Below are 19,608 nucleotides of genomic sequence, written 5' to 3'. Positions count from 1 at the left end.
AACTCTTATTTTCGGGAATATCTGTTTAATAAAACTCTTTTGTGTAAATGTATGAAACATATGACGATTTTCAAGTTCAAAGTTCAAAAGTAAAAACATCATAATAAACAAAAACGGGGATAATATTTATTTATTTAGATATAGGCCCTCTATTATTATAAATAATCATATTTTCTGTATTTAATACCAAATTAATTACTGAATTAAGTGCACTGTACAAACATACAGCTCGTGCTGCTCTAATTGACTTAATGCGGATTTCACTTATTGTGTACATTTAAAAGACGCTCGTCATTCTGTCACCACGGCAACTTGAGTTGGCTTAAACATCCACACAACTGTCTCGATCGCGCTTCAAAACTCTTATCAAATCTCCTTTTGGCGAATTTCATCAGTTTGTCTACTTTTGGAAATTGTTTTGAAGCTGTTCATGATGACTCTGAGGCGCTCAAGAAGAACCAGAGCTGTCCCTGCTCACCTGAAGGGCTTCCTGCTGGAGCGCGTCTCTTCCCGTGAGGAGTCAGCAGCGGCGGCCAGGCCGGACACCTCCAGCTGCGTGTCGGACACTTCTCTGGAGGACAAACACCTGAGGAACGCGGCTGTCCTTCCAGTCCTGCGCCCCGCAGCCTCAGTCTCCACAGTGGGTGAGTGTCGGCAGGAGGAGCCGCTGTCCATCCACGGCCGGAGTGTGCAGGAGTACCAGCACATCTACCGCTGCGTGATGGACTCCACCATGAAGAAGCGGCGCCGTAGCAGATACAGCCTACAGCAAGGCTTGGAGATCAAGCAGCGGCTGTGGGAGAAGCTGGACCGGCCTGCACTGCTGGAGACAGAGATGCCTGACGGACGTGTGGTCATCACAGAGATCAGGTCTGGGTCCAGCCTCGCTCCCCATATCAAGGTAGACATCAGTAAAGAGCCGCTGCCAAAGGAGCCCAGAAGAAAGAAGGCCAGGCACTGAGCCACCCTAGTGCCAGATGGAGGATCAAGAGCACGTATGTACATATGTATATATTGTATATAGTTATAGAATAAGTTTGCAATGCATTCAAAAGGACTTTTCATTCATGCTTTCATCACATTGCTCGATGTTTTGGTGATTGTCGGTGCTGTTGATTCGGCTCTTGGGTTCTTTTGGACGTTGACATGCGTTTAGCAAGGTTTTCTTGGCGGTTTCTTGCGTGTTGCTGGTCTCCTCTGAGTGGTTTTTGGATCATTAGTGGTTGTTAGGGTTGTTAGCGTTGGCTGTTGGGTTAGGGTAGGTTAGGGTCCCTCACACGGTTTGCAGCTTGACGTGCTGTGAGGGCTTGTGTGCATCAGTGATGCTGAGAGCTACGCCACTGGTACTTCACAGCTACCGGTAGGGTCACCCATAGTGGACAGGTCTCAGCTGAGATGCCCGACCAAGACAAACCATCTGATTCTGGACAGCAGAAGATGGCCTGATGCTCCAGACAGAAGATGTCAACTTCAAAATCTCTCTCACACTCTCTCTCTCTCTCACACACTCTCTCTCTCATACTCACACATACACACACACACACATAAACATACACACACACACACACACACACACATATACACATATACACATACACACACACACATACACACACACACACACACACAGACACACACACACACACACACACACACACACACACACACACACACACACACACACACACACACACACACACACACACACACACACAGACAATAAATAAGAAAAAAAATCTTACTAATTAAATAACTACTGGTAAAAAATTATTTACCTTAATTTAAAGAATATTTTAAATTTTTGGAAAAAATATACTTTTTCAATGTTTTGAAATAGGCAAGTCTACTTTTACTAAAACACATGAATGAAATTAATGGATTATATCATCAAACATGTAACACTCATGGCCCTGTGGTAAAATAAAAATTAGTGACCACTGAACAGTTATTATTGGTCATCCTGAATTGAATTGATGCAAATTATTGAGAAAATTCCATGTTTAATGATATAAAATTGACTCAGAAATGACCACCGAAAGAAGACTTCAGTTCATTATTGTAATAAATGTGAAAAGAAGCAAGTAAACATTTACAAAAATAATCTACAATACAAAGAAATTCATACAGATTTAAACGGCACAAAAGTGTGTAAATGATGACAAAATGATTTTGTGTGTGTGAATTATCCCTTTATTAAACAAAAGTTTATTGCACTTTTTTGCATTTTAATATGAAATTCAGATTTTTAAAATGAAAATAATCCTGAAAATCAGAATGTAAATCTTCCAGTAGGTGGTCATAATGTCTATTGAGTGAGACGATTTGGTCAAACAACTGAATCATTCAACAATGAAGTAAAGCGCTGTCTGGACTGTTTAAAACATTCAGAGTCATTCAGAAAGTAGAAACACACAAGATCTCATGTGGCCTTTAAGGTAATGTTTTACACAATTCTCAGTACTTTTTTCATTTTTAAATACAAAAGGAAATTTTGACCTAATTTACAACATTCTCAAATCTCTGAGTGGCCATGAGCAGAAGATCTGAGTTCAGAGTTTTCATTTAAGAATTATTATTGACCTTGATATTATTATTACTATATTACTGCTACTATTAGTTTTTACTAGGCCCACACGGAATCTGCGGTCGCAGAATTTCGCAGATTTTTTTCCTCAGATTTTCTGCAGATTTCCGCAGACTTTTAGCCCATCATTAATTCTGTTTATTTACTCGAGTAAAAGTGTGTAAATCTGTATTTATTCAGTTTTTAAAATAATTACAGTAATATTATTGACTAATTTAAAAATATTCATCTGAACTATGTACAGTGCACTTTGTAAAGTAATATTTTTTGTCTTTTAGTAGATATAATATATGAGAGACTTGCTTTGTTTACCAAATAAAGTGAATGTAATTGGATTTGCATTTTAAACATTAAATAAAAGTTAAAAAGATATTATTTTTTATTACACATATTAAGGTTTTAGTTATGATACTCCCAAAATAGTTCTGCTGAATTCTACAGCAACACAAATGCTCTTGTGCGCAGGAAGAAGTTCCTCAGACAGGAAGTGGAGAGCAGTACTTTTGGAAGCCCTGCTGCTGCTGCTGAGTTTGTGGAGCACCTGCAGTCCAGATACTGGATCTCTACTCACCTGCACTCAACTCAACACTGATGCAGCACCAGGTGGCTCCTCATTCACTGTCACTGATTCTTGTTGTTACAGTGCCTCATTGCCAGTGTTTTTAGCTCTGTCGTGTGGGTTATTAATTTCCATTTTTATCATAAAATAAATCCATATTCATTACTATTTTCCTTGTTTAATTTAATTTATATTACAAACAAATGAGATTCCAGAGATTCTTGCTTTAGCCTGATAGCATCACTAGCCAACTAAAGTTATTAGCTTCTTTCACTTACTGTCTTGGCTCTTCACCCTGTACAATGTCACTTGTGTGTTTTTCTTTGAGTGCAGGAGAAGCATCGGTGGAGGGGTTGGAGCTGGAGCTGGAGGCAGTGGAAGCACAGATCTGTGACCTCGAGATGAAACTAGTACAGCTCCGAGAACAACGAACCTTGCTTGACGTCTCTCAGGCTGCTGCTCGCTCATCTGACGTAAGTGTGCGATACAATCTCAACACTTCTTCCACCTCAGCCCCGTGTGTTTCTCTGTCCAGGCCCAGTTTATCAGGGACACGGCACGCCCAGGTGTTGTTCACTTCAGTACCAGGCCACCGCAGCCCCTGGGTGCAGCAGTGGTAGACACGAGCCAGGACTCAGGGCAGGGTCTCTCCTCCACCGCCACCTCCAGTGTTTGAGATTCTCACAGAGAACCGTTTTCCCCCCACCTCTGTGAGACAGGACACGACGTCGCAATCCTCTGTCATTCAATCGTTGCGACATCTCTGTGCTGCATCCACTAAGGGTAATAATGTACGCAATCACTGCTTTTCTATTGCTTGTGCTAAGGATGTTTCTGCTAAGGTATCCGATATCCTGAGTGCTGGCGAGAACATTGAAACTGTCGTCCTGCACGTGGGGATGAACGACACCAGGCTGCAGCAGACGAAGATCCTGAAGAGGGACTTTTGGAGCCTGACCGAGATGGTCTGATGCACTTCAACCAGCTACACAGATCATCATTTCTGCAACTCTTCCTACTCACCGCTGAGAAAATGTAAGGTTCAGTAGACCTTTTGCTCTGAATGAATGGCTGTTAACATGGTGTGATGAACAGAAGCTGCTCTTTGCTAATATTTGGAATGTTTTCTGGGAGCATCCTCGGCTTTTCCGTGCAGATGGTCTGCACTCTCGCAGAGCTGGAGCTGAACTCCTGTCTGACAACATCTCCAGGATGCTTCGTTCTGTTTGACTTGTGAGTGAAAATTCACATTTCAGCCATATAGACTTTTGCTTGTCCCACTAAAATCCCAGAAATGTGTCTCACCCTATAGAAACTGTGTCTGTTCCTCATACTTTTAGATTAAGAAGTAAATTTACTATGTATTCAAGAAAACATCTAATAAGAATACACTAGATCTAATTTTGTCTCATGGAATTGAGGTCATTGATGTAAACATTACACCACAAAGTAATGATGTAACAGATCACTACCTCTTAATATATAAGCTGTGTTTACCTGAAATGAGCAAATCTGCACAGATATATCGCCCTGGTAGAATTATCGTTCCGTCCACTAAAGACAAATTTATGAATAACATACCTGATCTTTCTCTATTTCTAAGTGCACCCGCAAACACAAGTGACCTTGATGTAGTAACTAGCAGCATGGATGCTATCTTCATTAACACACTAAATACTGTGGCACTTATCAAATTAAAAAAAGGCTAGAGAGAATAAAACTACATCATGGTATAACCGTCATACTCGCACTCTCAAAACAGCAACTCGTACCCTTGAACATAACTGGAAAAAACAAACTATTAGAGGTCTTTAGAACTGCGTACAAAGTATGTCCAGCTATAGAAAGGCTCTAAAATCCGCCAGGGCTGAGCACCTTCACAAACTAATAGAGAATAACCATAACAATCCTAGATTTTTATTTAACAGCTTTGCTAAACTGACAAATAATCGGTCTTTGTCAGAATAAATTTCCCACCACAAATTAGTAGTGATGACTTAAAAAAAGAAGGATTCAGACAGAAAATAGAAGATGTTAAACTTTCTGCACCATCTTATAGTTCAGATTCATTAAACATTCATTCATTCATTCATTTCACCTTTGGCTTAGTCACTTATATATCAGGGGTCACTACAGCAGAATAAACTGCCAATTAAACATTCCACTAGACCAAATAATCTACAGCACTTCAAAATCATAGGACAGGAAGAGCTTGATAAATTATAAATATGTCTAAACCAGCTACATGTATGTTAGAGCCAATTCCAACAAACTCACTAAGAGAGTTGCTACCTGTAGTAGGAGAACCTCTTCATAACGTCTCAACTCTTCTTTATCTTTAGCCCATATTTCAAACCCTTTCAAGCTATAGCTGTTATTAAGCCTATTATTAAGAAACCACAACTGGATGCCAGCAATTTAGCTAACTATAGGCCCATTTCAAATCTTCCATTTATGTCTAAAAAATTGGATTTTGTAGTGTTTCAGTCAGGGTTCAGGCCTCATCATACTACAGAAACTGCGTTATTGTAAATAACCAACGATTTACTCTTTGCTGCTGACAGAAGCTGCACCTCATTACTAGTTTTACTTGATTGTGTCGAATACAGCACTAAGGTCTGTGGGGATTATTTACAGTTTTAACCCAAAGAATGACCAGTCTGTCAGATGAAGAAGAGCCGGAATCAGAGAGGAAAATAAATAAATAAAGTTTACTGAAGAAAGTTTGCAGTTTCATCAGCAGAAGCCAGCTTCAAAACTCGCAATGAGTTCCCAGGTCCGCTCTGCTTACAATCACGAATCCAGAACAATTATACTCTCACATAACCTCATTAACTGCATAACACATATAGGTGTTCTAACCCGATTGGTTAATAACACAGATCGACTAGGAAAATTTTCACATGGGTGTGTGCGTACAATTCTGAACAATATCTTAAGCATAAACGTCAGACATCCACTAGACTGTTTAGAGCTGACTCCAGACCTGTGAAACGGATCCACAATCAAATAGAACACACACACTTAAAGTACAACTTGTTTTTATTACCCAAGGCTGAGTGTACTATCAGTCGTCTTTATCAAAACTGGTTAAAAACCAGTATAATCTACATTATACTCTTACTACTCAAAGTCTATCTTGAATAAAAAAGTAGAATCACTTTAAAATAATTAACCGTAAAATTGGAAAATCACTTTAGACATTTTAGATAGTATTAACTCTTATAAATAACATAAGAAACAGTTGCTCTCAGTCCTAAGCACTTCAGTTTCACTCGAGGTCTCCGTGACCTTTGACCTAGTTTGGTGGCTGCTGAAAAAGTTACAAAGAGACAGGCAAATGCACTGACGATTCTTACATAAAGCAGCGTGTTAAATTATTTATTAGTTAAAATCATTTTAAAGTTAAATACTCATTAAATAATCCAATATGTCATATTTAATAAAAATAATGAGAAACAGGATGATGAGAAAAGGATAAAAGTTGATCCATGCTGAGATGGATTGGAAGGTATAAATCCGAATCCTTCAGGTCAATCAAAAAATCCTCATAGATCGCTTAAATTTGACAGGTTTTCATGGACAGGCTTTATGATAGTTTAAGTTTTAGGCCCTTTGCTGTTTACAATATACATGTTTACTGGATGACCAACAACTTCATTCCTTTAAATTCAGACAAATCAGAAGTATTACTTATTGGGCCAAAATCCTGAACACAGCAGATCTTAGAACTCGACCTGTAATCAGAGGGATACAAAGTTAGTATTAGCTCTACTGTGAAAGATCTGGGAGTTATATTAGACAGCAACTTAACCTTTGAAAACCATAACTCCCATGCCACAAAAACATCTTCTTTCAGTTGGGAATTATCACTAAGTTATGATGAAGCATGTTATCTATGCCAGATGCAGAAAAGCCAGTTCATGCTTTTAGGACTTCTAGACTGGATTACTGTAATGCTCTGTTTGCTGGTTGCCAGGGATCCTCCATTAATAATCTTCAGTTAGAGCCTGAGTTTTTACCAGGAAATGAAAATATGACAACATCACCCTAATTGTGACACTAATCCAGCTCCTGTTAATCTAATACAACCTTCTGTCTTGCTACAATCCAACTCGCTCTTTAAGATCTCAAAACTCAGGGCTTCTGGTTGTACCCAGAATAGCAAAGTCCACTAAAGGAGGTCGAGTCTTCTCATTTATAGCTCCTAAACTCTGGAATAACCTTCCTGATAATGTCCTAGGCTCATTGGTTTTATAACTGCTACTTTCATTTATAGCACTTCATTTTCACATTGACATTTAATATCTCTTGTTCAAATACTTATTCAAACAGCAGCTACGCTAATCGTTTTCTTTGTTCTCTATTTCTACCTGGGGATGTTTATCCTGAGGCTTCTAGAGATTATGCAGCACCACTGATGAGATCCAAGACCTGTGAAGAGATGATGCCAACCATCGAGGACTCATGGACACCACACACACTCAATACACAAATACACTTCATTAAACATGTACACATAGACATCACGTATATGCTATAAGACTGCAGGTTAACAATGTCTACATCAGAACTTAAATTTGATCCTAATTTTAACTTAATTTGATTGTGATGCAGTAATGTGACCTTTTGTAAAGCTGCTTTGAAACAATAATTATTGTAAATAGTACAGTAATACTAGACACATAAACCTGGCTTGAGTTGAAGGATGATCTGAAGCTCCTCATCCTGTTCTTCAGCACTGAGATTTTATTCCATCTCATTTCTTAAGCAAAGATGCTGAATTGTACATTACTCAGCCATCGTATATTTCTGGCCTTAGCATTGCTCAGTTTACTATTTTCAATGAGTGTATCAATGATGATCCTTACGGTCAGTGTCAATATCAGGGGTGCCTAAACTCGGTCCTGAAGAGCCCTACATAGTTCAGCTTCACCTTGCCTCAACACACCTGCCTGGAAGCTTCTAGTACACCTAGATAGAGCTTGATTAGCTGGTTCAGATGTGTTTAATTGTGGTTAAAGCTCAAATCTGCAGAACATCGGCCCTCCAGGAATGAGTTTGGGCACCCCTGGTCTATACTATATTCAGTAGTTACTCACCTCTCCTCTTACCTTGTGATCTCCAGTGTCTGCGTCTCTCTCCTAGTGTGGTCTATCCTGGTTCCCTGACTGGTTGTCATGTAGTGTCCGTGTTTGGTCGCCTGTGTTCCTGGTTATTCGGCATCTACTTCTAGTAATACCAACATCCATCCAGCGTTGTATTTCATGTGTTTCTGTTGACTGCCATCCTGAAAATAAACTTAATATACTAACCATCCAAGTACTGTTTTGTTTTTGAAATATGTATTTGAAATAAATGTGTCAAATACTGTCCATGCCTGTGTGTAAACATGCTGAGCATAAATACACCCCTCACAGATCTCTTTTATTTTTCATATTTTTACAGGATGCTTTATATTAATATATTTGTGCATGTATATTAGTTTAGTCAGTATCAAAGCTAAAACTGGAATTATTCAAACACAAAGAAACCTTTAAATCACAGTTCAAAAATGACTCAGATTAATATGTTGGAAGAAAATAATTTAATAAACAGGAAAAATCAAGACATGATAAAATATCAAATGAAGTTGAGTTTTTGTATTTTTTTTTCATTTGAATTTAAATATATTGACATTTATCTTGAAAAGATTCTCCCATACTTCATATCTGAAGAGCAAACAGGTTTTCTTAAAGGGAGACATTTGTTTTGTAATGATCGTACTCTTTTGAATATGCTCTTTTGCTGTCCCTGAAGTTGGGATTTGCTCCTGATGCTGAAAAAGCATTTGACAGAGTTGAATGGCCGTACCTCTTTGCTGTACCTAAGAACTTTGGTTATGAGAGAACTTTTATTTCATGGATTCATCTCTTATATGCTCAGTCTTAGGTCAGTGTATATGGCATGCATTCACAATACTTTAAATTAGGCCGAGGTAGACGACATACGCGGATGTCCACTCTCCCCTCTAATATTTGCTCTGGCTATTGAGCCATTTTATGCCGATGATGACCTGTTGTTATGCCTGTAACTTGATGGCTGCCATTCCTTCTATCATTTCCATTCTTAACCAAATTCGGCTGATTTTCTGGTTTTAAAATTAATTTTCATATGAGTCAGTGTGACTCTGTTAATGCTTCAACCCTGCAACTTAAAGACTCTGAGGTTTAATTTAGGATGTGTACATCTGGTTTTAAATATCTGGGATAAATGTTACCAGATCTCTATCACCTTTCTTTACTGCTAATTTTACTCATTTATGCTCAAACTTTGACTTCCAAAGGTGACACAATCTTCATTTATCCTTAATTAGAGAAATGAACACAGTTAAAATAATTGTTCTTCCTAAATTTATCATTTAAAAACTTAAAAAAACATTAAAAATACATGTTTTTATTTACTCATTTTTATTTACTATTGATATTATTATTGTTGTTGGTGTTATTATTATTATTCAGTCATGCTATTTAACATTATTTTTTAATCATTTTCATTTATTTTTCTTGTTACAAAAGTTTAAAGAAAATAGCGGGAGGTCTTTCACCATGTCTGTCCTATCACGCATTTCTTTTCTTTTCACTCAATAAAATAAAAAATAAATAAATAAATAATATAAATATAAATAAATAATAAAAATAATCATTTAAATGTATTATCATTCCTAAACATGTTTGGTGACCAAACTCTTATTTTCGGGAATATCTGTTTAATAAAACTCTTTTGTGTAAATGTATGAAACATATGACGATTTTCAAGTTCAAAGTTCAAAAGTAAAAACATCATAATAAACAAAAACGGGGATAATATTTATTTATTTAGATATAGGCCCTCTATTATTATAAATAATCATATTTTCTGTATTTAATACCAAATTAATTACTGAATTAAGTGCACTGTACAAACATACAGCTCGTGCTGCTCTAATTGACTTAATGCGGATTTCACTTATTGTGTACATTTAAAAGACGCTCGTCATTCTGTCACCACGGCAACTTGAGTTGGCTTAAACATCCACACAACTGTCTCGATCGCGCTTCAAAACTCTTATCAAATCTCCTTTTGGCGAATTTCATCAGTTTGTCTACTTTTGGAAATTGTTTTGAAGCTGTTCATGATGACTCTGAGGCGCTCAAGAAGAACCAGAGCTGTCCCTGCTCACCTGAAGGGCTTCCTGCTGGAGCGCGTCTCTTCCCGTGAGGAGTCAGCAGCGGCGGCCAGGCCGGACACCTCCAGCTGCGTGTCGGACACTTCTCTGGAGGACAAACACCTGAGGAACGCGGCTGTCCTTCCAGTCCTGCGCCCCGCAGCCTCAGTCTCCACAGTGGGTGAGTGTCGGCAGGAGGAGCCGCTGTCCATCCACGGCCGGAGTGTGCAGGAGTACCAGCACATCTACCGCTGCGTGATGGACTCCACCATGAAGAAGCGGCGCCGTAGCAGATACAGCCTACAGCAAGGCTTGGAGATCAAGCAGCGGCTGTGGGAGAAGCTGGACCGGCCTGCACTGCTGGAGACAGAGATGCCTGACGGACGTGTGGTCATCACAGAGATCAGGTCTGGGTCCAGCCTCGCTCCCCATATCAAGGTAGACATCAGTAAAGAGCCGCTGCCAAAGGAGCCCAGAAGAAAGAAGGCCAGGCACTGAGCCACCCTAGTGCCAGATGGAGGATCAAGAGCACGTATGTACATATGTATATATTGTATATAGTTATAGAATAAGTTTGCAATGCATTCAAAAGGACTTTTCATTCATGCTTTCATCACATTGCTGGATGTTTTGGTGATTGTCGGTGCTGTTGATTCGGCTCTTGGGTTCTTTTGGACGTTGACATGCGTTTAGCAAGGTTTTCTTGGCGGTTTCTTGCGTGCTGCTGGTCTCCTCTGAGTGGTTTTTGGATCATTAGTGGTTGTTAGGGTTGTTAGTGTTGGCTGTTGGGTTAGGGTAGGTTAGGGTCCCTCACACGGTTTGCAGCTTGACGTGCTGTGAGGGCTTGTGTGCATCAGTGATGCTGAGAGCTACGCCACTGGTACTTCACAGCTACCGGTAGGGTCACCCATAGTGGACAGGTCTCAGCTGAGATGCCCGACCAAGACAAACCATCTGATTCTGGACAGCAGAAGATGGCCTGATGCTCCAGACAGAAGATGTCAACTTCAAAATCTCTCTCACACTCTCTCTCTCTCTCACACACTCTCTCTCTCATACTCACACATACACACACACACACATAAACATACACACACACACACACACACACACACACACATATACACATATACACATACACACACACACATACACACACACACACACACACAGACACACACACACACACACACACACACACAGACACACACACACACACACACACACACACACACACACACACACACACACACACACACACACACACACACACACACACACACACACACACAGACAATAAATAAGAAAAAAAATCTTACTAATTAAATAACTACTGGTAAAAAATTATTTACCTTAATTTAAAGAATATTTTAAATTTTTGGAAAAAATATACTTTTTCAATGTTTTGAAATAGGCAAGTCTACTTTTACTAAAACACATGAATGAAATTAATGGATTATATCATCAAACATGTAACACTCATGGCCCTGTGGTAAAATAAAAATTAGTGACCACTGAACAGTTATTATTGGTCATCCTGAATTGAATTGATGCAAATTATTGAGAAAATTCCATGTTTAATGATATAAAATTGACTCAGAAATGACCACCGAAAGAAGACTTCAGTTCATTATTGTAATAAATGTGAAAAGAAGCAAGTAAACATTTACAAAAATAATCTACAATACAAAGAAATTCATACAGATTTAAACGGCACAAAAGTGTGTAAATGATGACAAAATGATTTTGTGTGTGTGAATTATCCCTTTATTAAACAAAAGTTTATTGCACTTTTTTGCATTTTAATATGAAATTCAGATTTTTAAAATGAAAATAATCCTGAAAATCAGAATGTAAATCTTCCAGTAGGTGGTCATAATGTCTATTGAGTGAGACGATTTGGTCAAACAACTGAATCATTCAACAATGAAGTAAAGCGCTGTCTGGACTGTTTAAAACATTCAGAGTCATTCAGAAAGTAGAAACACACAAGATCTCATGTGGCCTTTAAGGTAATGTTTTACACAATTCTCAGTACTTTTTTCATTTTTAAATACAAAAGGAAATTTTGACCTAATTTACAACATTCTCAAATCTCTGAGTGGCCATGAGCAGAAGATCTGAGTTCAGAGTTTTCATTTAAGAATTATTATTGACCTTGATATTATTATTACTATATTACTGCTACTATTAGTTTTTACTAGGCCCACACGGAATCTGCGGTCGCAGAATTTCGCAGATTTTTTTCCTCAGATTTTCTGCAGATTTCCGCAGACTTTTAGCCCATCATTAATTCTGTTTATTTACTCGAGTAAAAGTGTGTAAATCTGTATTTATTCAGTTTTTAAAATAATTACAGTAATATTATTGACTAATTTAAAAATATTCATCTGAACTATGTACAGTGCACTTTGTAAAGTAATATTTTTTGTCTTTTAGTAGATATAATATATGAGAGACTTGCTTTGTTTACCAAATAAAGTGAATGTAATTGGATTTGCATTTTAAACATTAAATAAAAGTTAAAAAGATATTATTTTTTATTACACATATTAAGGTTTTAGTTATGATACTCCCAAAATAGTTCTGCTGAATTCTACAGCAACACAAATGCTCTTGTGCGCAGGAAGAAGTTCCTCAGACAGGAAGTGGAGAGCAGTACTTTTGGAAGCCCTGCTGCTGCTGCTGAGTTTGTGGAGCACCTGCAGTCCAGATACTGGATCTCTACTCACCTGCACTCAACTCAACACTGATGCAGCACCAGGTGGCTCCTCATTCACTGTCACTGATTCTTGTTGTTACAGTGCCTCATTGCCAGTGTTTTTAGCTCTGTCGTGTGGGTTATTAATTTCCATTTTTATCATAAAATAAATCCATATTCATTACTATTTTCCTTGTTTAATTTAATTTATATTACAAACAAATGAGATTCCAGAGATTCTTGCTTTAGCCTGATAGCATCACTAGCCAACTAAAGTTATTAGCTTCTTTCACTTACTGTCTTGGCTCTTCACCCTGTACAATGTCACTTGTGTGTTTTTCTTTGAGTGCAGGAGAAGCATCGGTGGAGGGGTTGGAGCTGGAGCTGGAGGCAGTGGAAGCACAGATCTGTGACCTCGAGATGAAACTAGTACAGCTCCGAGAACAACGAACCTTGCTTGACGTCTCTCAGGCTGCTGCTCGCTCATCTGACGTAAGTGTGCGATACAATCTCAACACTTCTTCCACCTCAGCCCCGTGTGTTTCTCTGTCCAGGCCCAGTTTATCAGGGACACGGCACGCCCAGGTGTTGTTCACTTCAGTACCAGGCCACCGCAGCCCCTGGGTGCAGCAGTGGTAGACACGAGCCAGGACTCAGGGCAGGGTCTCTCCTCCACCGCCACCTCCAGTGTTTGAGATTCTCACAGAGAACCGTTTTCCCCCCACCTCTGTGAGACAGGACACGACGTCGCAATCCTCTGTCATTCAATCGTTGCGACATCTCTGTGCTGCATCCACTAAGGGTAATAATGTACGCAATCACTGCTTTTCTATTGCTTGTGCTAAGGATGTTTCTGCTAAGGTATCCGATATCCTGAGTGCTGGCGAGAACATTGAAACTGTCGTCCTGCACGTGGGGATGAACGACACCAGGCTGCAGCAGACGAAGATCCTGAAGAGGGACTTTTGGAGCCTGACCGAGATGGTCTGATGCACTTCAACCAGCTACACAGATCATCATTTCTGCAACTCTTCCTACTCACCGCTGAGAAAATGTAAGGTTCAGTAGACCTTTTGCTCTGAATGAATGGCTGTTAACATGGTGTGATGAACAGAAGCTGCTCTTTGCTAATATTTGGAATGTTTTCTGGGAGCATCCTCGGCTTTTCCGTGCAGATGGTCTGCACTCTCGCAGAGCTGGAGCTGAACTCCTGTCTGACAACATCTCCAGGATGCTTCGTTCTGTTTGACTTGTGAGTGAAAATTCACATTTCAGCCATATAGACTTTTGCTTGTCCCACTAAAATCCCAGAAATGTGTCTCACCCTATAGAAACTGTGTCTGTTCCTCATACTTTTAGATTAAGAAGTAAATTTACTATGTATTCAAGAAAACATCTAATAAGAATACACTAGATCTAATTTTGTCTCATGGAATTGAGGTCATTGATGTAAACATTACACCACAAAGTAATGATGTAACAGATCACTACCTCTTAATATATAAGCTGTGTTTACCTGAAATGAGCAAATCTGCACAGATATATCGCCCTGGTAGAATTATCGTTCCGTCCACTAAAGACAAATTTATGAATAACATACCTGATCTTTCTCTATTTCTAAGTGCACCCGCAAACACAAGTGACCTTGATGTAGTAACTAGCAGCATGGATGCTATCTTCATTAACACACTAAATACTGTGGCACTTATCAAATTAAAAAAAGGCTAGAGAGAATAAAACTACATCATGGTATAACCGTCATACTCGCACTCTCAAAACAGCAACTCGTACCCTTGAACATAACTGGAAAAAACAAACTATTAGAGGTCTTTAGAACTGCGTACAAAGTATGTCCAGCTATAGAAAGGCTCTAAAATCCGCCAGGGCTGAGCACCTTCACAAACTAATAGAGAATAACCATAACAATCCTAGATTTTTATTTAACAGCTTTGCTAAACTGACAAATAATCGGTCTTTGTCAGAATAAATTTCCCACCACAAATTAGTAGTGATGACTTAAAAAAAGAAGGATTCAGACAGAAAATAGAAGATGTTAAACTTTCTGCACCATCTTATAGTTCAGATTCATTAAACATTCATTCATTCATTCATTTCACCTTTGGCTTAGTCACTTATATATCAGGGGTCACTACAGCAGAATAAACTGCCAATTAAACATTCCACTAGACCAAATAATCTACAGCACTTCAAAATCATAGGACAGGAAGAGCTTGATAAATTATAAATATGTCTAAACCAGCTACATGTATGTTAGAGCCAATTCCAACAAACTCACTAAGAGAGTTGCTACCTGTAGTAGGAGAACCTCTTCATAACGTCTCAACTCTTCTTTAACTTTAGCCCATATTCCAAACCCTTTCAAGCTATAGCTGTTATTAAGCCTATTATTAAGAAACCACAACTGGATGCCAGCAATTTAGCTAACTATAGGCCCATTTCAAATCTTCCATTTATGTCTAAAAAATTGGATTTTGTAGTGTTTCAGTCAGGGTTCAGGCCTCATCATACTACAGAAACTGCGTTATTGTAAATAACCAACGATTTACTCTTTGCTGCTGACAGAAGCTGCACCTCATTACTAGTTTTACTTGATTGTGTCGAATACAGCACTAAGGTCTGTGGGGATTATTTACAGTTTTAACCCAAAGAATGACCAGTCTGTCAGATGAAGAAGAGCCGGAATCAGAGAGGAAAATAAATAAATAAAGTTTACTGAAGAAAGTTTGCAGTTTCATCAGCAGAAGCCAGCTTCAAAACTCGCAATGAGTTCCCAGGTCCGCTCTGCTTACAATCACGAATCCAGAACAATTATACTCTCACATAACCTCATTAACTGCATAACACATATAGGTGTTCTAACCCGATTGGTTAATAACACAGATCGACTAGGAAAATTTTCACATGGGTGTGTGCGTACAATTCTGAACAATATCTTAAGCATAAACGTCAGACATCCACTAGACTGTTTAGAGCTGACTCCAGACCTGTGAAACGGATCCACAATCAAATAGAACACACACACTTAAAGTACAACTTGTTTTTATTACCCAAGGCTGAGTGTACTATCAGTCGTCTTTATCAAAACTGGTTAAAAACCAGTATAATCTACATTATACTCTTACTACTCAAAGTCTATCTTGAATAAAAAAGTAGAATCACTTTAAAATAATTAACCGTAAAATTGGAAAATCACTTTAGACATTTTAGATAGTATTAACTCTTATAAATAACATAAGAAACAGTTGCTCTCAGTCCTAAGCACTTCAGTTTCACTCGAGGTCTCCGTGACCTTTGACCTAGTTTGGTGGCTGCTGAAAAAGTTACAAAGAGACAGGCAAATGCACTGACGATTCTTACATAAAGCAGCGTGTTAAATTATTTATTAGTTAAAATCATTTTAAAGTTAAATACTCATTAAATAATCCAATATGTCATATTTAATAAAAATAATGAGAAACAGGATGATGAGAAAAGGATAAAAGTTGATCCATGCTGAGATGGATTGGAAGGTATAAATCCGAATCCTTCAGGTCAATCAAAAAATCCTCATAGATCGCTTAAATTTGACAGGTTTTCATGGACAGGCTTTATGATAGTTTAAGTTTTAGGCCCTTTGCTGTTTACAATATACATGTTTACTGGATGACCAACAACTTCATTCCTTTAAATTCAGACAAATCAGAAGTATTACTTATTGGGCCAAAATCCTGAACACAGCAGATCTTAGAACTCGACCTGTAATCAGAGGGATACAAAGTTAGTATTAGCTCTACTGTGAAAGATCTGGGAGTTATATTAGACAGCAACTTAACCTTTGAAAACCATAACTCCCATGCCACAAAAACATCTTCTTTCAGTTGGGAATTATCACTAAGTTATGATGAAGCATGTTATCTATGCCAGATGCAGAAAAGCCAGTTCATGCTTTTAGGACTTCTAGACTGGATTACTGTAATGCTCTGTTTGCTGGTTGCCAGGGATCCTCCATTAATAATCTTCAGTTAGAGCCTGAGTTTTTACCAGGAAATGAAAATATGACAACATCACCCTAATTGTGACACTAATCCAGCTCCTGTTAATCTAATACAACCTTCTGTCTTGCTACAATCCAACTCGCTCTTTAAGATCTCAAAACTCAGGGCTTCTGGTTGTACCCAGAATAGCAAAGTCCACTAAAGGAGGTCGAGTCTTCTCATTTATAGCTCCTAAACTCTGGAATAACCTTCCTGATAATGTCCTAGGCTCATTGGTTTTATAACTGCTACTTTCATTTATAGCACTTCATTTTCACATTGACATTTAATATCTCTTGTTCAAATACTTATTCAAACAGCAGCTACGCTAATCGTTTTCTTTGTTCTCTATTTCTACCTGGGGATGTTTATCCTGAGGCTTCTAGAGATTATGCAGCACCACTGATGAGATCCAAGACCTGTGAAGAGATGATGCCAACCATCGAGGACTCATGGACACCACACACACTCAATACACAAATACACTTCATTAAACATGTACACATAGACATCACGTATATGCTATAAGACTGCAGGTTAACAATGTCTACATCAGAACTTAAATTTGATCCTAATTTTAACTTAATTTGATCGTGATGCAGTAATGTGACCTTTTGTAAAGCTGCTTTGAAACAATAATTATTGTAAATAGTACAGTAATACTAGACACATAAACCTGGCTTGAGTTGAAGGATGTTCTGAAGCTCCTCATCCTGTTCTTCAGCACTGAGATTTTATTCCATCTCATTTCTTAAGCAAAGATGCTGAATTGTACATTACTCAGCCATCGTATATTTCTGGCCTTAGCATTGCTCAGTTTACTATTTTCAATGAGTGTATCAATGATGATCCTTACGGTCAGTGTCAATATCAGGGGTGCCTAAACTCGGTCCTGAAGAGCCCTACATGGTTCAGCTTCACCTTGCCTCAACACACCTGCCTGGAAGCTTCTAGTACACCTAGATAGAGCTTGATTAGCTGGTTCAGATGTGTTTAATTGTGGTTAAAGCTCAAATCTGCAGAACATCGGCCCTCCAGGAATGAGTTTGGGCACCTCTGGTCTATACTATATTCAGTAGTTACTCACCTCTGTGTGTCTGCGTCTCTCTCCTAGTGTGGTCTATCCTGGTTCCCTGACTGGTTGTCATAGTCTCCGTGTTTGGTCGCCTGTGTTCCTGGTTATCTGGCATCTACTTCTAGTAATACCAACATCCATCCAGCGTTGTATTTCATGTGTTTCTGTTGACTGCCTTCCTGAAAATAAACTTAATATACTAACCATCCTCATTCCAGTCCTTCTGAGACACCAAGCATTGACCAGCTTGTTAAACATAAATATGTTGTGTTATGATCTCATGCTTAGGCAAATAACTGAGAAAGCACAAATCAGAGGCTGCGTTTTTATCATGTCGTTATTATGTATTGTAGACGTCTTGCAAAGTACTTTATGGTTTTTTGAAACTACAAAAATAGAAGAAAGTATTTTAATACAAAATATTCAGCCATTTTTATCAACCCTATGAAATACAATTGATAAAGTACTGTTTTGTTTTTGGAATATGTATTTGAAATAAATGTATCATAAACACTGTCCATGCCTGTGTGTAAACTTGCTGAGCATAAATACACCCCTCACAGATCTCTTTTATTTTTCATATTTTTACAGGATGCTTTATATTAATATATTTGTGCATGTATATTAGTTTAGTCAGTATCAAAGCTAAAACTGGATTTATTCAAACACAAAGAAACCTTTAAATCACAGTTCAAAAATGACTCAGATTAATATGTTGCAAGAAAAAAATTTAATAAACAGGAAAAATCAAGACATGATAAAATATCAAATGAAGTTGAGTTTTTGTATTTTTTTTTCATTTGAATTTAAATATATTGACATTTATCTTGAAAAGATTCTCCCATACTTCATATCTGAAGAGCAAACAGGTTTTCTTAAAGGGAGACATTTGTTTTGTAATGATCGTACTCTTTTGAATATGCTCTTTTGCTGTCCCTGAAGTTGGGATTTGCTCCTGATGCTGAAAAAGCATTTGACAGAGTTGAATGGCCGTACCTCTTTGCTGTACCTAAGAACTTTGGTTTTGAGAAAACTTTTATTTCATGGATTCATCTCTTATATGCTCAGTCCTAGGTCAGTGTAAGGCATGCATTCACAATACTTTAAATTAGGCCGAGGTAGGCGACAGGGATGTCCACTTTCCCCTCTAATATTTGCTCTGGCTATTGAGCCATTTTATGCCGATGATGACCTGTTGTTATGCCTGTAACTTGAGGGCTGCCATTCCTTCTATCATTTCCATTCTTAACCAAATTCGGCTGATATTCTGGTTTTAAAATTATTTTCATATGAGTCAGTGTGACTCTGTTAATGCTTCAACCCTGCAACTTAAAGACTCTGAGGTTTAATTTAGGATGTGTACATCTGGTTTTAAATATCTGGGATAAATGTTACCAGATCTCTATCACCTTTCTTTACTGCTAATTTTACTCCTTTATGCTCAAACTTTGACTTCCAAAAGTGACGCA

At 38.2% G+C, this 19,608-nt stretch overlaps 2 protein-coding genes and 1 long non-coding RNA gene across 18 annotated transcripts; 2 read left to right on the top strand and 1 right to left on the bottom strand.

Moving 5' to 3' along the window:
* Positions 1-65: 65 nt before the first annotated feature.
* On the top strand, positions 66-8,465 carry LOC147834470 (uncharacterized). 9 transcript variants are annotated; one of them, XM_087276299.1, is made up of 5 exons: positions 72-995; positions 3,050-3,187; positions 3,477-3,926; positions 3,986-4,376; positions 7,545-8,465. In XM_087276299.1, the coding sequence occupies exon 1, from the start codon at positions 431-433 to the stop codon at positions 959-961; it is 531 nt and encodes a 176-aa protein (XP_087132425.1). In that variant the 5' UTR covers positions 72-430; the 3' UTR covers positions 962-995; positions 3,050-3,187; positions 3,477-3,926; positions 3,986-4,376; positions 7,545-8,465. The 9 variants fall into 9 exon arrangements, with proteins under 9 accessions (XP_087132423.1, XP_087132424.1, XP_087132421.1 ...); XM_087276301.1 differs by having other exon boundaries at positions 7,537-8,465; XM_087276296.1 differs by having other exon boundaries at positions 5,781-8,465.
* Positions 8,466-9,986: 1,521 nt separating this feature from the next.
* LOC147841395 (uncharacterized) lies at positions 9,987-18,655 on the top strand. Of its 8 annotated transcripts, none has more exons than XM_087276292.1 (5): positions 9,987-10,861; positions 12,956-13,093; positions 13,383-13,832; positions 13,892-14,282; positions 17,443-18,655. In XM_087276292.1, the coding sequence occupies exon 1, from the start codon at positions 10,297-10,299 to the stop codon at positions 10,825-10,827; it is 531 nt and encodes a 176-aa protein (XP_087132418.1). In that variant the 5' UTR covers positions 9,987-10,296; the 3' UTR covers positions 10,828-10,861; positions 12,956-13,093; positions 13,383-13,832; positions 13,892-14,282; positions 17,443-18,655. The 8 variants fall into 8 exon arrangements, with proteins under 8 accessions (XP_087132418.1, XP_087132416.1, XP_087132417.1 ...); XM_087276290.1 differs by having other exon boundaries at positions 15,687-18,344; XM_087276291.1 differs by having other exon boundaries at positions 17,451-17,560.
* On the bottom strand, positions 15,742-19,534 carry LOC147841394 (uncharacterized). The gene is made up of 2 exons (XR_015504148.1): positions 18,152-19,534; positions 15,742-16,786 (listed from the first exon to the last, which is right to left on the bottom strand). It is a non-coding gene; the product is annotated as an uncharacterized LOC147841394 (long non-coding RNA).
* Between the last annotated feature and the right edge of the window lie 74 nt (positions 19,535-19,608).

Source organism: Danio rerio, chromosome 12 (genome assembly GCF_052040795.2).
Source record: "Danio rerio strain M-AB ecotype USA chromosome 12, GRCz13ab, whole genome shotgun sequence".
In the NCBI taxonomy this organism is placed as follows: Eukaryota; Metazoa; Chordata; class Actinopteri; order Cypriniformes; family Danionidae; genus Danio; species Danio rerio.
This window is presented reverse-complemented; position numbering and strand designations above follow the sequence as displayed.

Bases quoted from the DNA above. Each gene is read 5' to 3' on its own strand.
- LOC147834470 (XM_087276297.1), top strand. From the start codon at position 431: ATGATGACTCTGAGGCGCTCAAGAAGAACCAGAGCTGTCCCTGCTCAC.
- LOC147841395 (XM_087276292.1), top strand. From the start codon at position 10,297: ATGATGACTCTGAGGCGCTCAAGAAGAACCAGAGCTGTCCCTGCTCAC.